The 23,100-nt window shown below is 47.9% G+C and overlaps 1 protein-coding gene across 1 annotated transcript in view; it reads left to right on the top strand.

Annotated features, from left to right (window-relative positions):
• The first annotated feature begins 2,609 nt into the window (after positions 1–2,609).
• The window catches only part of IFNGR2 (interferon gamma receptor 2), a 31,687-nt gene continuing 11,196 nt past the window's right edge, over positions 2,610–23,100 (top strand). The window contains exons 1-3 of the mRNA XM_039480581.2: positions 2,610–3,079; positions 13,603–13,735; positions 20,249–20,451. Coding sequence (XP_039336515.2) covers positions 3,001–3,079; positions 13,603–13,735; positions 20,249–20,451 — 415 coding nt within the window. The 5' untranslated portion in view covers positions 2,610–3,000. The remainder of the gene's footprint in view (positions 3,080–13,602; positions 13,736–20,248; positions 20,452–23,100) is intronic.

Raw genomic sequence — 23,100 nt, 5'->3', positions numbered from 1 at the left:
AGGAGGTGGAGGAACCTGGAGCCTGTGTGCATCCCCGCCATCCAGGAGGTCAGCAGAGAAGCCACAGGTCGTGGCTGCAAAGATGCCTCATGCCCTGCCCCAGCCTCTGGAGGGTAAAGGAATATGGCTGCACCACTCCTTCCACCTTCCAAGCCTTGCACATTGTTAGGGTTTGAATGTGGTGGAAATTTAATTCCCCAAGTGGTAATACAGAGAAATGAGGCCTTTCAGAGGTTATTGGTTATGGTGGCCCTGCCCTCATGGATGGATGGATTCATCCATGGACTAATGGGTTCACGGATCAATGGATTATCATGGAAGTGAGACTAGTGGCTTTTTTTTTTTTTTTTTTTGAGACGGAGTTTCGCTCGTTACCCAGGCTGGAGTGCAATGGCGCGATCTCGGCTCACCACAACCTCCGCCTCCTGGGTTCAGGCAATTCTCCTGCCTCAGCCTCCTGAGTAGCTGGGATTACAGGCACGAGCCACCATGCCCAGCTAATTTTTTGTATTTTTAGTAGAGACGGGGTTTCACCTTGTTGACCAGGATGGTCTCGATCTCTTGACCTCATGATCCACCCGCCTCAGTCTCCCAAAGTGCTAGGATTACAGGCTTGAGCCACCGTGCCCAGTCCCTGGGACTAGTGGCTTTATAAAAGAGGTGCCAGGTGCAGTGGCTCAGTCCTGTAATCCCAACACTTTGGGGGGCCAAAGCAGGTGGATCACTTGAGATCAGGAGTTTAAGACCAGTCTTTTTTCCCTATCTGTATTGAAAATACAAAAACTGGCCAGGCGCGGTGGCTCAACCCTGTAATCCCAGCACTTTGGGAGGTCGAGGCAGGTGGATCACGAGGTCAAGAGATTGAGACCATCCCGGTCAACATGGTGAAACCCCGTCTCTACTAAAAATACAAAAAATTAGCTGGGCATGGTGGCACGTGCCTGTAATCCCAGCTACTCAGGAGGCTGAGGCAGGAGAATTGCCTGAACCCAGGAGGCGGAGGTTTCGGTGAGCCGAGATCGCGCCGTTGCACTCCAGCCTGGGTAACAAGAGCGAAACTCCGTCTCAAAAAAAAAAAAAAAAAAAAAAAAAAAAAAAAAAAAAATTAGTGAGGTGTGGTGGTGCGCGCCTGTAATACCGATAGCTTCGGTTTCCTGTTTTCTTCAGATTGGAGATCTCAGTAGAAGAGTCAGCTGCAGATGACTTCAAGAGTCGTTCAGCCAGGAGGAGCAGAAAAAATGTAAATGCAACCCCTGAGAACTGACCTTTCCAGGGCAAGTTGCTTTAGGGCTTTTGCAACTACTTGCAATTGGGATACTGAATGCTCGACCTTGGCTTCAGTGTGGCTACCTCTGAACACTACCTCAAAGAAGGAGGCTGCACACCTTCCTGGTCTTAGTGTAACCAGGCAGCTTAACTTCAAAATGCATTTTAAAACTTTTTTTTTCCCTTTCCCATGGGTTTCAAATACGCATTTTTTTTTTTTTTTTTTTTTTTGAGACAGTCTTGCTCTGCTGCCGAGGGGGCTGGAGTGCAGTAGTGCAATTTCGGCTCACTGCAACCTCCGCCTGCCAGGTTCAAGCAATTGTCCTGCCTCGGCATCCCCGAATAGCTGGGATTACAGGCACATGTCACCACGCCTAATTTCTGTATTTTTAGTAGAGACGAGGTGTCGCTATGTTAGCCAAGCTGGTCTTGAACTACTGACCTCAGGTAATACACCTGCCTCGGCCTCCCAAAGTGCTGGGATTACAGGTGTGAGCCACCACGCCCAGCCTCAGTGCATCATTTTTGAAGTGATTCCAACTTATAGCCCGCTTTTTTCACATAACACATACATACATCTCTATGTCTCGAAATACCAATGCATAATTCAATTTCTAGGTATTTCATCACATATTTTTACGAGCATAGCCAATTTCAAAAGAGTTCTACAAAGAGGAAATATAAGAAGGCGGAAAGAGCAAAAGAAACGCTCTATGTTGCAAAAACGCATTTTTGCTAAGGCGTCCAGTGGGCTCCAGGGACGACCTGCTTTTAAATTCTTGGCCTCCCTGCACCACGTCCCCACTTTGCTGCGCTGGTTTCATGACGCGTCTTGGAAGAACAGGGCAGATTTAAAATCCTCTCCCAACAGGCGTCAAACTGGACACAGCTGCTAAGGCACTTCCTCCTCGTGCACCGCGGCAGGCTCCGGGGCAAACCCCACGCCGTTACGAAACGCTGGAAGTTTCTGTCTCTCCCTCCCCCGGCTCGGAGCCCATTCCCCCCTAGTGCCCCACCCCCTCCTTCACTGGGCCCTAACTCCTTCCCCTTAAAACCCTTTTCAAAAGGGGGTTGACGGGAGGTGGGGGTAGAGAGCCGAGACCGTGCCACTGCACTCCAGCCTGGCGATAGAGCGAGACTCCCTCTCAAAAAAAAAAAAGGGGGGGGGGGTTGAAAGCTTAATATGTATTTCAGGGGCTACTAAAGCAAACTTTTCGTCCAAAGGGGCGAATCCTCAAATTGTGCGATCAGGCACCCGAGTGGCGAGAGAGGAGAGTGAGGTAGGGGCAGGAGGGGTGGGGGCTCCAGGGAACGCCCGGGGGCCTGGGCTGGGGTCTCGAAGGGTCCCTCCGAAGGGATCGCGGCCCCCGAAGGTGGGCGTCCTGCGTGGCTCCAGTCTCCAGGACGTTTCGGGAGACTCCGCGCTCCGGGAGGCCGGCTGCCTGGGGTCCCCGCGCCGCGGCCGCAGAGGCCCCCAGTGCCTCGGTTCCCGAAGCGGGAAAGTCCCGCGCGGGGGCGGGGCCCTCGGGGGAGGGGCAGGGGCGCCGGGGGCGGGCTGGGTGCGGGCTGCCGAGCCTGGTCTCCTCCGCCGGGACGCGCTGCCGCCGCTCGGGAAGAGGCGGGTCTTGCGCGCCCTGCGCCCGCTATGGCGGCCCGGGCGGCGACGGGAGCGGGTCCTCGGACGCCGAGCGGGGCCTCGGTCGCGCCCTGAGCCGCCGCCGAGCGCCCGGGGCCATGAGGCCTGCGCGGCTGTGGTCGCTGCTGCTGCTGCTGCTGCTCGGAGCCTGCGCCGCGGCCGACGCGCTCCAGCCAGGTGAGCGGGGCCTGGGCCTCCGCGGCGGGACGCGGGTGCAGCGGCTGCGTATGGGGGGTCGGGAGTCCCGGATCGGGGGGTGGGGGAAATCTGCAGGGTGCTCAGATTGGGTGGGAATCTGTGGGGTGCTCAGATCGGGTGGGAAACTTACGGGTTCCCCGGGTGGGGGTCTGTGGGGGTGCCAAGAGCGAGAGGGGCCCGGGGGAGCCCTCAGCGGGGCTGGAGTGGGCGGCCAGGAGCTGGGCAGGAGCTGGAAGACTGGGGTGCACCCCTCCCGGGGTCCTGGCCGCCGGGACACCCCTCTCCAGGAGGGGACACTCGCTGCCCCTCCGTGAAGCCGGCACCCTCGACTGCGCCGCCTCCCCAACCCGCGCGCCCGCGCTGGGAAAGCCAGCGCGGCCCAAGTCTCCTAATTTCTCGGAATGAACAACGGCAGATTGAATCCGGGGCTCGGGCAGGGGCCGCCTTTGCAGGCCACGGGTTCTGCAGCCTGGCCGGACCGCGCTTTGTCCCCGCCGGGAGCGCCTCCCGGGGGCCTGGCTGAAAGCTGGACTCACTGCCTTTGTAGAGGCAGCGGTGGAGCAGGGACCAGCGTCTTGGACCGGCGACCCAGGCTCAATTCCGACTTTGGCCGGGGACATGCGTGACCCTGGGTATGAAATCCAGACAGTTCCTGCGGTCATAGAGATGGGAAAGCAGCATTCAGGCAGGGCCCAGTGCTGTCCGGGTGCCTTCAGTGTTGGGGTGGAGGAGGAAGAGTGTCAGTGGAGCCAGGCTTTTATTTACTTATTTATTTATTTTATTACTTTTTGAGACAGGGTGTCGCTCTGTCGCCCAGGCTGGGGTGCAAGTGACCATCTCGACTACTGCAGCCTCCGCCTCCCGTCCTCAAGGGATCCTCCCACCTCAGCCTCCTGAGGAGGTGGAATTATTGCCCACACCTGGCCAAATGTTTCGTTTTTTGTAGAGAGGAAGAGGTCTCGCTATGTTGCCCAGGCTGGTCTTGAACTCCTGGGCTCCAGCAATCTGCCAGCCTCGGCCTCTGAAAGTGCTGGAATTCAGGCTTGAGGCACCATACGATACTGAGCCAGGTTTTTAAAACCAGCTCTGTCCCCACTCAGAGGGCTTCTTACCTGGTGGCCTCCTTAACCTCTGACACCAATTGACCAGGCTTATGAACCAAACATCAAAACCAAAAGAAGATCGTGCGCAGTGGCTCACGGCAGAGGTATGGTGACGCACTCCTGTAATCCCAGCTACTCAGAAGGCTGAGGAAGGAGAATCACTTGAACCCAGGAGGTAGAGGTTGCAGTGAGCTGAGACTGTACTCCAGCCTGCAAGACAGGAGCAAGACTCCATCTCAAAAAAAAAAAAAAAAAAAAAAAAAAGTTTTGGTCTGTGTTGCCAAAGAAAACAAGCAAAAAACTGACTGCAGGCACTGTGGCTCATGCCTGTAATCCCAGCACTTTGGGAGCCCGAGGCAGGTGGATCATGAGGTTAGGAGTTCTAGACCAGCCTGGCCAATGTGGTGAAACCCCGTTTCTACTAAAAAATACAAAAATTAGCCAGGTGTGGTGGCGCGTTCCTGTAGTCCCAGCTTCTCAGGAGGCTGAGGCAGGAGAGGCGGAGATTGCAGTGAGCCGACATCGTGCCTGGGTGACAGAGTGAGACACTGTCTACAAAACAGAAAAGGAGGAAAAGACCGTAATGGCAAAGGTGTAGGGAGAACATTGTTGTGTGTGTATCTGTGTTTGGTTTGCTGGATTCTTTCCCGTGGAGAGAGTGATAGGTTGGACAACCCTGAAACTGTCTTGAGAACTTAGAAGATTCTTCCTATTCGAAGCTGTAACCTGGTGTTGGGGCTTTGTTTCTTCTTGGGGCATTCCTTGCAAAGGCCCTTGGGTTCCATAGCTCCTTGATCTGGGGTGCCTTGCACATGAGGAAATTAACTGTTTTTCCATGGAAGTCACACCGATAGGTTCAAATCCTGACTTTACTTGGACTTGGCTTTAAATCTTGAGCAACATGTGTATGCCCCTCCCTAGGCCTCCTCCTAATGAGCTGATGATTGCCCTGGTGTGGGATAGGCAGGCCGATAACTTCACACTTGAGAGGAATGACTAGTGGTGGTCTGTGGACTGTCTGTGACTCACCTGCGCTGAGTCCAGAGGTTGAGAGATGTATTTAGAAACTTTATAGTTTGATGTTGCTACAATATCCAGGTGCCTGTACATCTTGCTAACGATTAACTTTTATTGTATTCTACAAAAGTTTTGGTCTGGCTGGGCACGGTGGCTCACACCTGTAATTTTAGCACTTTGGGAGGCCGAGGCAGGTGGATCACCTGAGGTCAGGAGTTCAAGACCAGCCTGGCCAACATGGTGAAACCCCATGTCTACTAAAAATACAAAAATTAGCCCAGGTGTGGTGATGCATGCCTGTAATCCCAGCTACTCGGGAGGCTGAGGAAGGGGAATCACTTGAACCCGGGAGATGGCGGTTACAGGGAGCCGAGACAGCACTCCAGCCTGCAAGATGGGAGCAAGGCTCCATCTGAAAAAAAAAAAAAAAGTTTTGGTCTGTGTTGCCTGAGGTCAGGAGTTCAAGACCAGCCTGGCCAACGTGGTGAAACCTCGTCTCTACCAAAAATACAAAAATTAGCTGTGCATGGTGATACACGTCTGTGGTTCCAGCTACTTGGGAGGCTGTGGCAAGAGAATCACTTGAATTTAGGAGACAGATGTGCAGTGAGCTGAGATCACACCACTGCACTCCAGCCTGTGTGACAAGAGCAAGACTCTGTCTTTAAAAAAAAAAAAAAAACAGCCGGGCGCGGTGGCTCAAGCCTGTAATCCCAGCACTTTGGGAGGCCGAGGCGGGTGGATCACGAGGTCGAGAGATCGAGACCATCCTGGTCAACAAGGTGAAACCCCGTCTCTACTAAAAATACAAAAAGTTAGCTGGGCATGGTGGTGCGTGCCTGTAATCCCAGCTACTTAGGGGGCTGAGGCAGGAGAATTGCCTGAGCCCCGGAGGTTGCGGTGAGCCGAGATCGTGCCATTGCACTCCAGCCTGGGTAACAAGAGCGAAACTCCATCTCAAAAAAAAAAAAAAACAAAAACAAAAAAAAAAAAACAACACTTGGTTCCATCCTTTGAAAATTAGTAGCAGCTGGGCCTGGTGGCTCACACCTATAATCCCAGCACTCCGGGAGGCAGAGGTGGGTGGATCACCTGAGGTTGGAAGTTCCAGACGAGAGCAGCCTGGCCAACATGTTGAAAACCCAGTCTCTACTAAAGCTACAAAAATTAGCTGGGTATGGTGGTGTGCTCCTGTAATCCCAGCTACTCTGGAGGCTGAGGGAGGAGAATTGCTTGAACCTGGGAGGCAGAGGTTGCAGTGAGCTGAGATCATGCAACTGCACTACAGCTTGGGCAACAGAGAAAGACTCCGGTCTCAAAAAAAAGAAAAAGAAAGAAAAAAGAAAACTAGTAGCGCTTTAATCTCTATTTTGCAACTATTTGAACATTTTCATATTAAACAGCTTAAAAACAAACCCAATGGATGTTTTCAAGAAAAACCCTTTTTTAGTCAAAACACAAAGTGAAAATATTCACAATGATCATATGGCAAATTGGTGGTAGAAGGGTTTTCACACTTTCCCATAACTTACAGGTGTAATTATGAAATTGCTTTTATGGTCACAGAAAAAAAAAGAGTGTTGGAAACTTTTTTTTGAGACAGTATCTCTCTATCACCCCCGCTGCAGTGCAGTGACATCATCACAGCTCACTGCAGCCTCAGCCTCCCGCGCTCAAGCCATCCTCCCACCCCAGCCTTCTGAGTAGCTGGGACTACAGCGCATGTCACCATACCTGACTAATTTTTGTATTTTTGTAGAGATGGGGTTTCATCATGTTGCCCAAGCTGGTCTGGAACTCCTGGGGTCAAGAGATCCACCCGCCTCAGCCTCCCAAAGTGCTAGGATTATAGATGAGAGCCACCCAGCCGGACTCCAGAAGCACGTTTTTTAAAGGGAGACATAGTATCTATCCCTTAGAGTTGTTATAAGGATAGAATGTATAAAATATGGGACCTAAGGCAATTTGTAGCAATGCCCTGTTAAGTAGTAGCTATTTGCAGTAAATCAACAGTTTGGTTAGTTACCTGAGTGTTGAGGAATTAAGGCTTCTATTTGTAATTGTAGCAACTGCTGCTGACTTTTTCAGGGAATTGAATATGTACTGTGCCACAGAATTTTTTTTTTTTTTTTTTTTTTTGCGATAGAGTCTGTCACCAGGTTGGGGTGCAGTGGCACAATCTCAGTTCACTGCAACCTCCGCCTCTCAGGTTCAAGTGATTCTCCTGCCTCAGCTTCCCAAGTGGCTGGGACTACAGGCTCGTGCCACCATGCCCGGCTAGTTTTTTGTATTTTAGTAGAGACAGGGTTTCACCATGTTGACCAGGATGGTCTCAATCTCCTAACCTCCTGATCCACCCATGGTTTCCCAAAGCACTGGGATTACAGGCGTGAGCCACCGCGCCTGGCTGCAGCAGAATTTGTTGTCATTATTTGCTGACTTGAACATCCAAAGCTTCTCATATGCTTAGAGACCACCGAGAAAGACAGTAAGTACCCAGCAACTTAAAAACCATTGCATGTGAATGTCCACTGGGTAAGCTGCTGAGTGTTCATAATCTCAGCAAGTGAAAATATCATGTAGCCGGAATGTATTTGCTACCTTTATAAATGATCATGATAGTAACATTTATTGTGCCACTATTCTAGGTCAGATGAGATGCCAAGTGCTTTATATACATTTCCTCTCTTAATTTGCTCAGCCATTCTTTCAAAGTAGGTTATATCTCTATTTTACTCCCTAGAAAGTCAAACCTTTCTTGATAGGAAGAGCCAAATAATCTAGGTCAGTAACTTGATGTCTAGTTTTTATTTTATTTTATTTTTATTTTTCGAGATGGAGTCTTGCTCTGTCACCCAGGCTGGAATGCAGTGGTAGGATCTCAGCTCACTGCAACCTCTACCTCCTGGGTTCAAGCGATTCTCCTGCCTCAGCCTCCTGAGTAGCTGAGACTAAAGGCGCATGCCACCACACCCAGCTAATTTGTGTATTTTTAATATAGACGGGGTTTCACCATGTTGGCCATGATGGTCTCGAACTCCCAGCCTCAGGTGATCCACCCACCTCAGCCTCCCAAAGTGCTGGGATTACAGGCATGAGCCACTGTGCCCTGGCCCTCCTACTCTTAAATATGCATAAAGTCTGAAATGCCTGGATCTGGGGTAGATAGATGAAAGGCAGTGGAATGGGTCAGGAAGGCAGAGTTTCTTCACTGGTTGTTTTTTTTTTTTCCCCTTCTCCGGTTGTTAGTTAAATGCTCCTAGTGTTAGTCCCTGAGCATATAAAAATTATTAAGACAGTCAATGTAGAGAATAGTCTACTTAGAGACATTGTCAGAAGAACAAATAAGGTAACTGCATTACCATATGTACTATAATAGATACACGTACACTATCTGCCATGATTTTTCGAAAGTACTATAATAGAAATATTTAAAAATGTTACAGGACACTACTTGCCAGGAAGAGTGGAGGAAAGTCCAATAGAGGAAGAACAAACTGAGCTGGGTTTTGAAGCATGAATAGGAGTTTCAGATTTTAAAAAAAAAAAGAAGAAATAAAATATGCGAAATTATGTAGGCCCAAAAGAAAATAGGGTGGAGTTTTATGGTGTTTTAGAGAGTGGTGATGATTAATCCATTTGGGATAAGGTTGTGAAGGATTTTCAGCTTACTCAAGTCTGAACACCACCCTCCTAGCCAGGAATTGGCAAACATTTTCTGTAAAGAAGTAGACAGTATGCATTCAGATGGTTATAGAAGTTTGATTAAGTGGCTAATTTCTGAATTCGATATGGTATTTGAGACTGCCTAGGGAGAGTGCTCAGGTCATGTTTATGTTTAAATGTGTGGTTATTTTTTCCTCTTGCTTTTCCACATGTCTCTTGGTTTCCTAAGCTAAGGTTTTGGAAATGAGATTTTGACAGTTGAGTCACTTAAAATGCCCTCTCTAAGCATGTGCTTTTCCTTCTTTAAAGCATTCCCTTTGAGGAATAAGAATAATTGTTCTCTAATGTAGTGTAAGATGGGATTCAACCATTAATCCATTAGTCCAGTTCAATAAGCTTCATTTTTTTTGTTGTTGTTGTTGATAGCAGGGTCCATTTTATGGGAGAACATACCAATAATTGCTTTGCCTTTGGAGAAGTTTCCATTTATTAAAAGCAGTTACAGATATGTTACAGATGTAGTAGATTATACAGGAAGTTCCTCAACAGGCAAGAAGGTTCAGCAAATTCGTTGTCTTAATTATAATAACTTTCTTTTCCCAAGACTGAGTCTTGCTCCGTTGCCCAGGCTGGAGTGCAGTGGACGATCTCAGTTCACTGCAACCTCTGTGCCCCAGGTTCAAGTGATTCTCTGCCTCAGCCTCCCGAGTAGCTGGAATTACAGGTGCATGCCACCACACCTGGCTAATTTTTGTATGTTTAGTAGAGATGGGGTTTCACTATCTTGGCCAGGCTGATCTTGAACTCCTGACCTTGTGATCCACCAGCTTCAGCCTCCCAAAGTGCTGGGATTACAGGCATGGGCCACCATGCCCAGCCTACAATAATTTTTTTTTTTTTTTTTGAGTCAGAGTCTCACTTTGTCACCCAGGCTGGAGTACAGTGGCACAGTCTTGGCTCATTGCATCCTCTACCTGCCAGGTTCAAGTTATTCTTGTCCCCCCAGAGCCCCTAGGTTGCTTCCTTTCTCAACTGAATGCTTAGATTGGGGAGCTGGAGGTGCCCAGAGAGGGAGGACAGGAAGAAGAGACTATTTCTGCTGGTTCCTCCCCAGAGACGGGAGATGGTGAACGGAGGTGTGGAAGGCGGAGTAATGGTCCCCACAAATGTCTACATCCTCTTCCTCAGAGCCTGTGAACCTGGGAATGTGCTGCCTGACATACAAAAGGGACTTTGCACATGTAACTTCAGAGCCCAGACGTGGGGAGATGGTCTTGCATTGTTGGGCCAGGGGGCCTCATACCATCACAGGGTTCCCAAAAGATGGAGTGGAGACAGAAGGGTTGGTACCAGGGAGAAAAGAAGGATCATGCCAACCTGGAGGAAGGTGCCCTGAGCCAAAGAATGGTAGTGCCCCCTAGAAGACAAGGAAATGGGTTCTCCCCTGGAGCCTCCAGAAGGACCCCAGCCCTGCTTGTAGGGAAGCCATGAGCCCACATGTTGGTGCGCCAGAATGTAGGGATCGGCGAGTCCCACACTGGGCACCTGAACAGCTGTGAGTACCCCGAGTTCGAAAGTGATGCCCCCCCCCCCGGTCCCACTTTTTCTTTTAATCTTTTTCTCATTCCTTTGTCACCACCAAAGTCAGGGTACCACGGGTGATGGCTGGCTCCCTCCATTCTGGTGCCCAGTGTGGGACTCGCTGATCCCTGTGTTCCGGCGCACCAGCCTGTGGGGCTTATGACTTCCCTACACTGCTGATTACCTGACTTCAGTCAGTGAGACTGACTTTAAACTTCTGACCGGCAGAACTACAAACAAACAAATCTGGATTTGACTATTTATTTATTTTTAGAGATAGGGTCTCTCTATGTTGGCCAGGCTAGAGTGCAGTGGCTGTTCACAGGGGTGATCATAGGGCATGCACTACAGTCTCGAACTCCTGGCCTCCAGCGATCCTCCCACCTCGGCCTCTTGAGCAGCTGGCACTACATGTGTGCGCTCCCACACCCAGCTAAATCTGGGTTGTGTGGAGCCACTCGGTTGGTGGTAATGTGTTACAGTGCTAAGAGGAACCTAGCGCAGCAAATAAAAGGCGTTGTCAGATTTTTTGAATGCCCAGCCCTAAGCAGGCACTCACCCTGTTTTCGGAAAGAGCCGGGTCCAGCTGCGTTTTCTTGTGGCCCCAATAACTAGGAGCAGACAAACTAGGAAAAAGGGAATTTATTGCTGTAACGGGACACAAGGGGAAGGTTGGGGCTAATTCCACGAGACCAGCTCAAAGTGTTACCATTTTCTTAGTGCTTATATAGATTTGGGTTATGTGCCTATGTGCAGTATTGCACATTGTCTAAGTCTATGGGTAACTAATTTTGTTTCAACTAGAAGGTTAGAGAACGAAAAAGTGCTTTCTAAGTCTAATCAAGCTGTGAGGGCCCCGGTACCTTCAAAGCCTGTCTCCTAACTTTTATTTAATGAGGACTGTGGTACTGGAGTGTTTATTTTTGAGATGGAGTGTCACTCTGTCACCCAGGCTGGAGTGCAGTGGTGTACTCGGCTCGCTGCAACCTCCACCTCCCAGATTCAAGCCATTCTCCTGCCTCAGCCTCCCAAGTAGCTGGGACTCCAGGTGTGTGCCACCATGCCTGGCTATGTTGTATTTTTTGTAGAGATGGGGTTTCACCATGTTGGCCAGGTTGGTCTCAAACTCCTGACCTCAGGTGATCCACCCACCTTGCCTCCCAAAGTGCTGGGATTACAGGCGTGAGCCACTGCATGCACCCCACCAGGAGTGTTGATTTCTATCTCATCTCATTTATAGTTTGGTCTGGAGAGCTGCCTTAGACTCTCCAATAAATCTCTTCCAACAGCTACCTCTGTTATCTCGACTTGCTCCAGGTTTGGGAGAAGCCTGTGTAGGACGTGTGTTTCATTTCTGGGTTTGATGTCTGGGCATCAGTTTCCCTGGGTTTAATTCTTAGCTTAATGCTAAGGCAGTGCTGTGGATGTTTGTCTGTGTAGCTAGGGTGCTATGCAGGCCTGCCTGTGTGACTGTCAGGGAGAACTCACCCGCCACCATGCCTCTCTGGAAGCGGGCATTCAGTCCCCAGCTCACGTTGAGGATTGCTAGGTCACAGCAGCCGCAGCACGCCCACTGGGCCTGCCTCCCACCACACGTCTCCACCTGTGCCTTCAGCTCAGGTTGTCGTGAGGCCTACCATGTGTCAGGAGAAGTGTTGTTAGCTGGTTGGATGAAGGTCACCCAGAGCTCGTAGGTGTGGAGGGGAAGGGCATCCTATAACTAAACAAATGGCCAGAGACTTGGCCTTCTGAAGAGGAGCCAGTGGTCAGGCTGTCGGCTGATCTCTTTGAGGTTGTACGCACTTCCCAAAAATGTGTGGCTTGAATTTCCTGCTTTGAATTCTGGAAAAGCATATTTTTCTAACCTTTCTTCCACCTTCTGGGCATTTCTCATTAATCTTTTTGGTCAAAAGTCTTTTCTTAATTATGTTTTCTTTCTAAGACCAAAGGCTCCCTGTGAAATATCTGCTTGGGGAAGGGAGGAGTTGAAGTTGTTTCTTCCAGGTCACCCCAAAGGGAGGGATTCTGATATTGATGGTGTTTCCAGGAAAGTATATCCTTTTCTTTCTCTGTTTAGTATTATTATTATTATTATTTTGCTTTGTTTTGAGACAGAATCTCACTCTGTTGCCCAGGCTGGAGGGCAGTGGCTCGATCTCAGCTCACTGCAAACTCTGTCACCTGGGTTCAAGCAATTCTCCTGCCTCAGCCTCCTGAGTAGCTGGGATTACAGGCAATCACCACTGCACCCAGCTAAGTTTTGTATTTTTAGTAGAGACAGTGGTTTGCCATGTTGACCAGGCTGGTCTTGAACTCCTGATCTCAAGTGATCTGCCTGCTTTGGCCTCCCAAAGTGCTGGGAATACAGGTGTGAGCCACTGCGCTTGGCCATATTGTCGCCTAATTTTAATGTGCATGAGAAGCAATTTGTTGAAAATGCAGATTTCCTGGTCTGGGTTGGGGCCTGGGGACCTGCATTTTAACCAACACCCCAGTGATTGTGATGCTGGGGGTCCTTGAGAAACACAGCAGCTCTGATGGTGCCCAGAAGTTGGCACTCCTTGCCCTCTCCCCACACCTTGGGCTTTGCGTACCCGATTAGGGTGTTCGTGCATGTGTAGTGCATGCATGTGTACACATATTTGTGGACATTTACCAGACACTCCCTTGGTACTAAATCTGAAGCTAATGCATGTCACATGATCACCACTTTAGTCTTCCCCACAGCCCTGTGGGTGTACCATTATTGATCCCTTATTCCTGAAAAAGAAAACTCAGGCTCAGACAGGTGAAGTGACCTGCCCCAAGCCCAATGCGCTTGCTAATGGTAGAACTGGGACCCCAGTCTAGCCAGACTCCAGGGCCCGGGACCTGTTCGTAACACGTGGGACCCTCAGGCAGAAAGGCTGCCCCAGGTGCCTCTCTTCTTTTTTCACTGCCTGTACCAGTAGGGCCATCTTTGTAGCCAAAAGCCGGGGTGTGGGGCCACGCCCCGGGGACCTGGTAATTCCCTTTGTGCACTTTCACAAAAACTGAGTTGTGTGACTGACGTAGGTAATGTGCATTGAAACATTTTTGTAATAATTTCCCTCTCTCTCCTCCCCTCCCCCTTTTTTATTCTCTGTCCCCCTCAAGACTCTCTTTCCCAGCTGCCCGCTCCTCAGCACCCGAGGATTCGTCTGTACAACGAAGAACAGGTCCTGAGTTGGGAGCCAGTGACCCTGAGCAATGGCACGAGGCCTGTGGTCTACCGGGTGCAGTTTAAATAGTAAGCCAGTATTTCTGTTGGATCCTTGCCGGGAGCTGTGGGGACATCGTGGGGAACCCTAGGGCCACCTACTAGCTCCTGCCTCTGTGCACGGTTTGTTATCAAACCTGTGGGAAGCACATCTTTCTTGGAACTCGTAAAACCTCTGAGGACAGAGGTTCCACAACCTCCCACTCATCTGAAGGCTTAAACTAAACCGGCAGTCACAACTCTGCTGTCTAACCACATAGCTTCTTGCTTTGGTGGAAAGTTTATTCTTTTACTGGTTTCAGGAGAAGGGTTATAAAAATAGGCTTCCTCCATGGAGGGCAGGAGGCAGCTTTTAGTCTTCATCTTCGGGCTTAAAAATCTGATTGCTTTAACCTTATAGACCAAATAGGACCTGATCAGAAATGTTTTTGGTTAATTACAGTCAATTCTCAGTTTCTCCACTGGTTTTCCATTTTGTGTATTATCCCGACTCTTCATCTTTCTCTTACCTTTTCAAGCTTCTGCAGAATTGGCCATCACTTGATTTGCAGTGGCTCACGCCTATAATCCTAGCACTTTGGGAGGCCAAGGCAGGCAGATCACAAGGTCAGGAGTTTGAGACCAGCCTGGCCAATATGGTGAAACCCCTTCTCTACTAAAAATACAAAAATTAGCCAGACGGGGTTGCGGGCACCTGTAGTCCCAGCTACTCAGGAGGCTGAGGCAGGAGAATCACTTGAACTCGGGAGGCGGAGGTTGCAGTAAGCCAAGATCGCACCACTGCACTTCAGCCTGGGCAACAGAGCAAGACGCCGTCTCAAAAAAAGTACATACATACATACACACAGAAAGAGGTCAAAGTCCACATCCTTTGTTATTTTTTGTTTGCATTGTTAAGTAGGTTAATTAAAGAGTAAGGTAAAGTTATTGGCTAAGTCATTTTGTACTATTCAGTAAACCAAATGTAAACACATGATGATGTCCAGTGCTTGTGAGATGGGATTGGGGTTCACCTGTATTCACCTGATGCTGTTTGCAGAATCAATTAGCATAGTCATTTCAGAGAGTAATTCTACCAGACATTTGAAGTTATGGAAATGTCCATAGTAACTTTCTTGTGTGTGTGTGTGTGTGTGTATGTCGTTGTTGTTGTTTTGAGACAGAGTCTCCCTGTATCGCCCAGGCTGGAGTGCAGTAGCACAATCTCAACTCACTGTAACCTCCACCTCTTGGATTCAAGTGATTCTCATGCCTCCCGAGTAGCTGGGACGACAGGCATGAACTACCACGGCTAGCTAATGTGTATATTTTTAGTAGAGATGGGGTTTTGCCATGTTGGCCAGGCTGGTCTCAAATTTCTGGCCTCAAATGATCTGCCCGCCTGGGCCTCCCAAAGTGCTGGGATTGCAGGTGTGAGCCACCGCACCCAGCCTTCACTGTAGTTTTACCCTACACAGATCATTCAACCCCCCATCAAAAGAAAAGAGAAAGCAAAACTGCAATCCTGAAGAGATACATGGAAGCGTATATTCATGTCCCTCAGTAGGAAGAGGGCAAATTGTAGCCTGCTATTACACGTGAACACTAAACCACAGGCGGCCACTAGAAAGCATGATTGTATGTCATCTGGTAGAAGCTGCAACTCCATGAACTTTGACATGTATTTGGTTTTTTTATTTCTTATTTTTGTTAAGGTAAATTTCTATTCACTTTTTACTGAAAAGTTGCAAGTGGTGTGTATTTATTGTCAAGAACAGAAAGGGGCTGATCACAGTGGCTCCCACCTGTAAAAAACAAAAAAAGAAAAGTAATGTGGAACAATTGCAGGCAATTGATTTGTTAGAGGAGTAGGTTTCTAGATAACTTTTTTTTTTCTTTGAGACACAGTCTCTGTCGCCCAGGCTGGAGCACGGTGGCCCAGTCTCGGCTTACTGCAACCTCCACCTCCCAGGTTCAAGCGATTCTCATGCCTCAGCCTTCTGTGTAGCTAGGATTGCAAGTGTGTGCCACCCTACCTGGTTCAGATAACTACTTCTTATGCTTTGGGTTTTTGTTTTTGTTTTTTTTTAAACAAGGTATCAGTCTGTCCCCCCAGGCTATAGTACAATGGCATGATCACGGCTCAGTGCAGCCTCAACTTCCTGGGCTCAAGGGATCCTCCCACGTTAGCCTCCCAGGTAACTGGGACTACAGGCATATGCCACTGCACCCAGCTAATTTTTAATTTTTTGAAGAGATGGGATTTCACTATGTTGCCCAGGCTGGCCTTGAACTCTTGAGCTCAAGTGGTCTACCCACCTCAACCTCCCAAAGTGCTGGAATTACAGGTATGAGCCATCACACTGGCCTTTCTTATTCATTTTTAAATGTCTGTTGTAACAGTATTTGCTTAGTAGAAACTGGTGCTAACCTAAGGTTTGAGAGTTATCTCTATATCACATTTATCTGTTCCCTCAGTAGTTATAAATTACCAACATTAAGTCACATATAATTAACGGAGCAATCCACCACAACGGGCTACACAATTTGCTAGCCCCAATGTGAGACCCCTTATTCAAAAAGTATTAAGAATTTCAAGATGGCAACTGCAGCGCATCAAATGAAGTGCCTTTGTAAGAACGCAGCTTGATGTGGATGCTCAGGCCATAGGCCATGAAGCTGGCTACCCTCAGCATTCAGCAAATGTAAGACCCTCAAGCTACACCAGAAGCTTGCTGGGGGTGTCCCAGCTGATGTATTGACTTAACCTTGACAGCTGATTTACGTGCTTAGCATTTCTTGGCCTTGAACAGGGAAATATGTTTGCAGGTTTTCATAAGAGATGCTTCTAAAAATAGGAGAAAATGTTATTGCATTTTTTTAAAAAGCCTTTGATAGAGTTTCATATGATAGACTAACCTATTTCACTTTGTCTTTTTTTTCAGAAAGCATTGTGTAGATATTTTCTCAGTGATAGAGGTTGGATTTTTTTTTTTTTTTTTTTAATTTGAGACAGAATCTCAAAGTGCAGTGGTGTGATCTCGGCTCACTGCAACCTTCAGTTCAGTGCAACCTCCACCACCCCAGTTCAAGCGATTCTCCTGCCTCAGACTCCCAAGTAGCTGGAATTATAGGCGTGTACCACCACACCTGGCTGATTTTTGTATTTTTAGTAGAGACAAGGTTTCACCATGTTGGCCAGGCTGGTCTGGAACTCCTGACTTCAGGTGACCCACCCACCTCAGCCTCCCAAAGTGCTGGGATTACAGGCGTGAGCCACTGCACCCAACCTAGAGGTTGGTTTTAGTAAAAGAAACAGGTTATAGTACATGCGACTGTTCCTGCTAGAAAAAGTTGTAATTGAGGATGATTTCTTTTTCTTTTTCGATTTGTAGATTTGATGATGGAAGAGAGCCTTTGCATTTCTTTTTGGATACTTTCACATGTTTGGGACTTTCTTTTTTTTTTTTTGAGACGGAGTTTCACTTTTTTTGTTACCCAGGCTGGAGTGCAATGGTGCGATCTCGGCTCACCACAACCTCCGCCTCCTGAGTTCAGGCAATTCTCCTGCCTCAGCCTCCTGAGTAGCTGGGATTACAGGCACGCGCCACCATGCCCAGCTAATTTTTTGTATTTTTAGTAGAGACGGGGTTTCACCGTGTTGACCAGGATGGTCTCGATCTCTTGACCTCGTGATCCACCCGCCTCGGCCTCCCAAAGTGCTGAGATTACAGGCTTGAGCTACTGCACCCGACCTGGGACTTTCTATTAATCTTGAGGCTTGTGGGACTTAAATTTCCACCCTGTTTCTCTACAATAAAGCATTGCTGTGATTAAAAATGAAGATGCCTTTGTTTTTTGACAGTCAGAGTAGCAAGACCAAAATTACATGGAGCACTTTATGGGAGAATTTGAAGTCTGAATCACGGGTAGCAGACAGTGGCTGCAGGCTATTTGGTTCCCAGTGTTTGATTTTTGTTTTTTCCAGTTAGTTGCTAACATTAAGAAATCTGGATTTTTTCACTTAGAAAAAATAAATAACAGGAAAAAAAACCCAATCCTGATTTCAGTTTTCCTTGAAAATGTAGTCAGGCAGCAAGGTCCCTTCCAGGTCACGCCTCCTGGTGTACTGCCAGCCCCTCCCCAGGCCTGCCCAGCCCTGTCTTCTCAAACATTTTTTTCATTTTCATCTGATTTTAATAGCAATCCATGGTCTTTATAGAAAATCTGGACAATCTAGAAAAGTAGAAAAAAATAAAATAACCTGTTATTCTACACTCCACAAATAATCATTATTCTTATTTTGTTTTATTTTATTTTATTTTATTTTATTTTATTTTATTTTATTCTTAGACAGAGTCTCGCTTTGTCGCCCAGCCTAGAGTACAGTGGCACGATCTCCGCTCACTGCAACCTCTGCCTCCCAGGTTCAAGTGATTCTCCTGCCTCCGCCTCCCAAGTAGCTGGGATGTTACAGGGGCTTGCCACCATGCCTGGCTAATTTTTTTGTATTTTGAGTAGAGATGGGGTTTCACCACGTTGGCTGGGCTGGTTTCGAACTCCTGACCCCAAGTGATCTGCCTGCCTTGGGCTCCCACAGTGCTGGGATTACAGGTGTGAGCCACCATGCCCGGCCACTATTCTCATTTTAGACTTTTTTTCTAAATTCATTCTCTTGTTTGAACGTGTGTGTGTGTGTGTGTGTATTGTGTATAAACCAAACCAAACTGGGGTCAAACCTTTGAGATCTATTTCCTTTTTTTCTCTTAATTTAACGTAGTGAAGTGTGAGGATTTTTTCATACACTTATTTCAGTGTGGACGTTGTATGTTTCATTATGTGCTGTGTTCAGCTTTTCCCCAGTCATGGGAGTAGACAGTTGGCAGCTTGTCCCTGTCCTAAGTCATGTCCTCACACATAAATCATATCTGATTCTTACACTTCTAGAAGAGAGATTTCTGGGTCAAAGAGGATGGACTTAACACTTTTGTGAATGACCTCGCAAAGGCTGGACATAGCTCTTGAGTCGCAGGGTCGAGGTGCTGGGGAGCAGGCCCCACACTGCCTTTGAGGAAGAGCCATGCATGTTGCTCTTGGAGGAGGAGGAGCGGGGTGGTTAGAGGGTCTTTCAATATCTGTCTGCCTTGAAATCGCCTCTTCCAGAGCACACTCCTCACCCCCGCCTGAGAGGAGAGGCTTGTGGTCTGCGATCCCTCTTCCCATTAGGGTTTGTCAACTTGGGGCTGGGTAGTAGGTATCTATGGCAGGTGTCTTCGTGGAAGCTCTGGACACGCATCTTGAAGTGGCTTTCATCTTGTCCCTTGCCACTTAGAAAAAAGATACATCTTGGCCAGGGTCAGAGGTACAGCTAGAAGCATGTGTGGTATGTGAAAGCCAGTGGGCCTGGGGACACGGAGGGGTCATCAGGCTGTCTCCTGTCTCCCATGGTCTTGCTTTCTGGGCCATGGTTGCTGTTTTAGAAGGGACACTGTCCACTGCCCCTACTCAGGCTCCCAGGAGCCACCTCCTTAGCCTTTCTGAAGTCTGGAACCTACAGGAAAGAGATCAGAGCTGGGGAATAGAGTCCCAGTCCCACGTGGGGGTGTGGTATTGGGACTCTGGGAAAGGCACTGTCATTCACAAGGATGTGTAGCCATGTATTTGGCAGGGTTTTCATATGGGTGAGATACATCCTTTTTAAATGGGCAGCTATGGGGTGGAAAGAAACCCCGCAGCAGCAGGAAGCAGGACTAGAGTTTGCATTGACACAGCTCCATTCCCAAAATATAGGCAACAGAGACTGAGTTTGAAGTATTAAAATCAGTTCTGGGATGGAATGGGAGAAAATATTGGCAAGCCATATATCTGACAAAGGACTTGTATGCAGAATAGATAACGAACTCTTACAAGTCAACAATTAAAAGACAATTAAAAACCACAGCTGGGCACAGTGGATCATGCCTATAATCCCAGCACCTTGGGAGGCTGAGGCGGGAGGATTACTTGAGTCTAGGAGTTCAAGATCAGCCTGGGCAACATAAAAGGACTCCAGCTCTACAAATAAAAATAGAAGTAGTGGCCAGTCATGGTGGCTCACACTTATAATCCCAGCACTTTGGGAGGCTGAGGTGGGCAGATCACATGAGGCCAGGAGTTTGAGATCAGCCTGGTCAACATGGTGAAACCCCATCTCTACTTAAAAAAAAAAAAAAAAAAAAAAAAATTAGCTGGGTGTGGTGGCTTGTGCCTGTAGTTCCAGCTACTCAGGAGGCTGAGGCAGGAGAATCACTTCAACCCAGGAGGCAGAGGTTGCAGTGAGCTGAGATTGCACCACTGCACTCCAGCCTGGGTGACAGAGTGAAACTGAAAAGAAAAAAAAGGAAAAATGTATGGTATATATAAATTGTATCTCAATAAAACTGTGTTTTGAACAAAAGCTCTGGGGAAACTGCCACATGAAGCAGAGAGAATCCTCAAACTCACCCTTGTCAGAGAAAGGAAAAGAAAAAAAGAAAAAGAAGCAGAGAGAATTCTGTAAATTGAAATCCTTTTCTTCCTTCCCAGCAGCGGTGATGAATGGCTGACAGTGGACACGTCCATAGGGGTGAATTGTACGCAGATCACAGTGACAGAGTGTGACTTCACTGCCGCCAGCCCCTCAGCGGGCTTCCCAATGGATTTCAATGTCACTCTACGCCTTCGAGCTGAGCTGGGAGCACTCCATTCTCCCTGGGTAACGATGCCTTGGTTTCAACACTATCGGAATGGTAAGAGAACTTGGGAATAGAACTTCCTTTATACTTTCCAGGTTTTCTTCACTTGCAGTATCAACTTCACCCACCTCTGTCCTGCCTCTCACCCTAAATGACCAGCAGACAAAGGGATAGGATGGTCATACCCACACTCTGACCTTAAAGGCTGATGCTAGTGGAGTGTGATTTGCTAAACCAGGGGTTGGCCAACTACAGCCTGCAGGCCAAATCTGGCCCACCACTTGTTTTTGTAAATAAAGTTTTGTTTTGTTTTTTGAGACAGAGTTTCGCTCTTGTTACCCAGGCTGGAGTGCAATGGCGCGATCTCGGCTCACCGCAACCTCGCCTCCTGGGTTCAGGCAATTCTCCTGCCTCAGCCTCCTGAGTAGCTGGGATTACAGGCACGTGCCACCATGCCCAGCTAATTTTTTTCTTTTGTATTTTAGTAGAGACGGGGTTTCACCATGTTGACCAGGATGGTCTCTATCTCTTGACCTCATGATCCACCCGCCTCAGCCTCCCAAAGTGCTGGGATTACAGGCTTGAGCCACCGCACCCGGCCGTAAATAAAGTTTTATTGGAACACACAGTTACATCCATCTTTTACTGGGTCTATGGCTGCTTCCACACTATAGTGATGGAATCGTTGCAGTAGCAACTCTTGAGCCTACAAAGCCTAAATTTACTGTGGCTTTTTACTGAGAAAGCTTGCTAACCTCATGCTAAAAGGGATGCTAGCGTAGCTCTCTGATCACCCTCACTTGTTCTGGTGCAGCTTCTTTTATGTTGCAGAATAGGCACATGTAGTCGGTATTCAAGAAATATTTGCTGAATGACTGAATGAACAAATGTGTACCCAGGTATTGGAAGGAGACAGAAGAACCCTCAGATACCAGTTCCTACATTCGTTCCTCTGGTGATTCACTTGTCACATGGTCAGCCATGCCAGACGTTTCTTCCGTGTCTGTGGTTTATGCACACACAGGGCATGAAACTTGACTTGGATCTTGATTTACACAAACTAAAGTATAAGATAGTTGAGGAAATGTGATCACCATTTGATATATAATGAACAATTATTGTTGACTTATTTTCAGTGTTACAGTGGTGTTTGGTTATGTTTTTTAAAGCGGGGCAGTGATCTGGTTAAGATGTTAAAGTTTATGTTTTGTGTATTTTACTGCAATAAAAAATTGGGGAAATAAAAAGGATTCCTGCCGGGCACAATGGCTCACGCCTGTAATCCCAACACTTTGGGAGGCGGAGGCAGGCAGATCACTTGAGGTCAGAGTTCGAGACCAGCCTGGCCAACATGGTGAAACCCCATCTCTACTAAAAATACAAAAATTAGTTGGGCGTGGTGGCAGGCGCCTGTAATCCCAGCTACTCCAGAGGCTGAGGCAGGAGAATCACTTGAACCCAGGAAGCAGAGGTTGCAGTGAGCTGAGATCGCATCACTGCACTCCAGCCTGAGCAACAGAGTGAGACGCTGTCTCAAAAACAAATACAAAATAAAAACATAAAAATATAAAGGGTTCATATATTTTAGAGGTACAACTGAAGCATTTGCAGATGAAATGATGTGGTGGCTGAGATCTGTTCAAAGAAATCAAAATAATCCAAAGAGCAGGAAGGGCAAGGGCAAAGTGTCCAAGAAACAAAACTGGCCATGAGTTGACAGTTGATGGCCACGAGTTGACAGCTGATGGCCACGAGTTGACAGTTGATTGAGTTGGGTGATGAGTTCATGCATGTTTGTTATGATCTTCTCTCTACTTTCTATGTGTTTGAAATTTTCTGTCCTAAAAAGTTTTTGAGAGATATTTAAGTTTTTTAGAGTTTTTCAGATTACATGCCTGTAATCTTAGCACGTTGGGAGGCTGAGGTGGGAGGATCACTTGAGCTCAGGAGTTTGAGACTAGCCTGGGGAACGCAGCAAGACCCCATCTCTCTTTTTTTTTTTTTAAGGTATTTTAAAAAAATCAGTGGTTGATGCTAGATTCTGTGAGGGACAGAGCAGATGACAGGGCAGTTCTGTCAGCTTCTTGTCTGCTGTGGACAAGTCATTTGTCCTTGGTTAGAGAACCAGCCCCTGCTTGAGCTATAGAGTATCTAATACATGGGACTTAGGGGTATGAAAAGAAGTAATGACGGCCGGGTGCGGTGGCTCACCCCTGTAATCCCAGCACTTTGGGAAACTGAAACGGGCAGGTCATCTGTGGTCAGGAGTTCGAGACCAGCCTGTCCAACATGGTGAAACCCCATCTCTACTAAAAATACTAAAGTTAGCCAGGCATGGTGGCAAACGCCTGTAATCCCAGCTACTCAGGAACCTGAGGCAGGAGAATCTCTTGAACCTGGGCGGCAGAGGTTGCAGTGAGCCAAGATCATGCCATTCTACTCCAGCCTGAATAACAGAGCGTAACTCCACCATTTAAAAAAAAAAAAAAAAGGATGATAGTTACTGCCACTGCCCAGATGTCAAGAGAGGGTAACAAAAACCGGATGTGTGGTGACAGTGGGTCCGGAACCAGCCAGCCACTGCTCCTGGCATGTTTCTGTTAGTTACTGGCCGGGCTGCTGTTCTCTGCCCCCATGCTGGAAAAGCTTGACACAGTGGGGGCTCACCTCACACCTGCCACTTTCACCTCTGCTGGTGGCATT

This window comes from Saimiri boliviensis, chromosome 18, assembly GCF_048565385.1.
Source record: "Saimiri boliviensis isolate mSaiBol1 chromosome 18, mSaiBol1.pri, whole genome shotgun sequence".
Taxonomy (NCBI): Eukaryota; Metazoa; Chordata; class Mammalia; order Primates; family Cebidae; genus Saimiri; species Saimiri boliviensis.
This window is presented reverse-complemented; position numbering and strand designations above follow the sequence as displayed.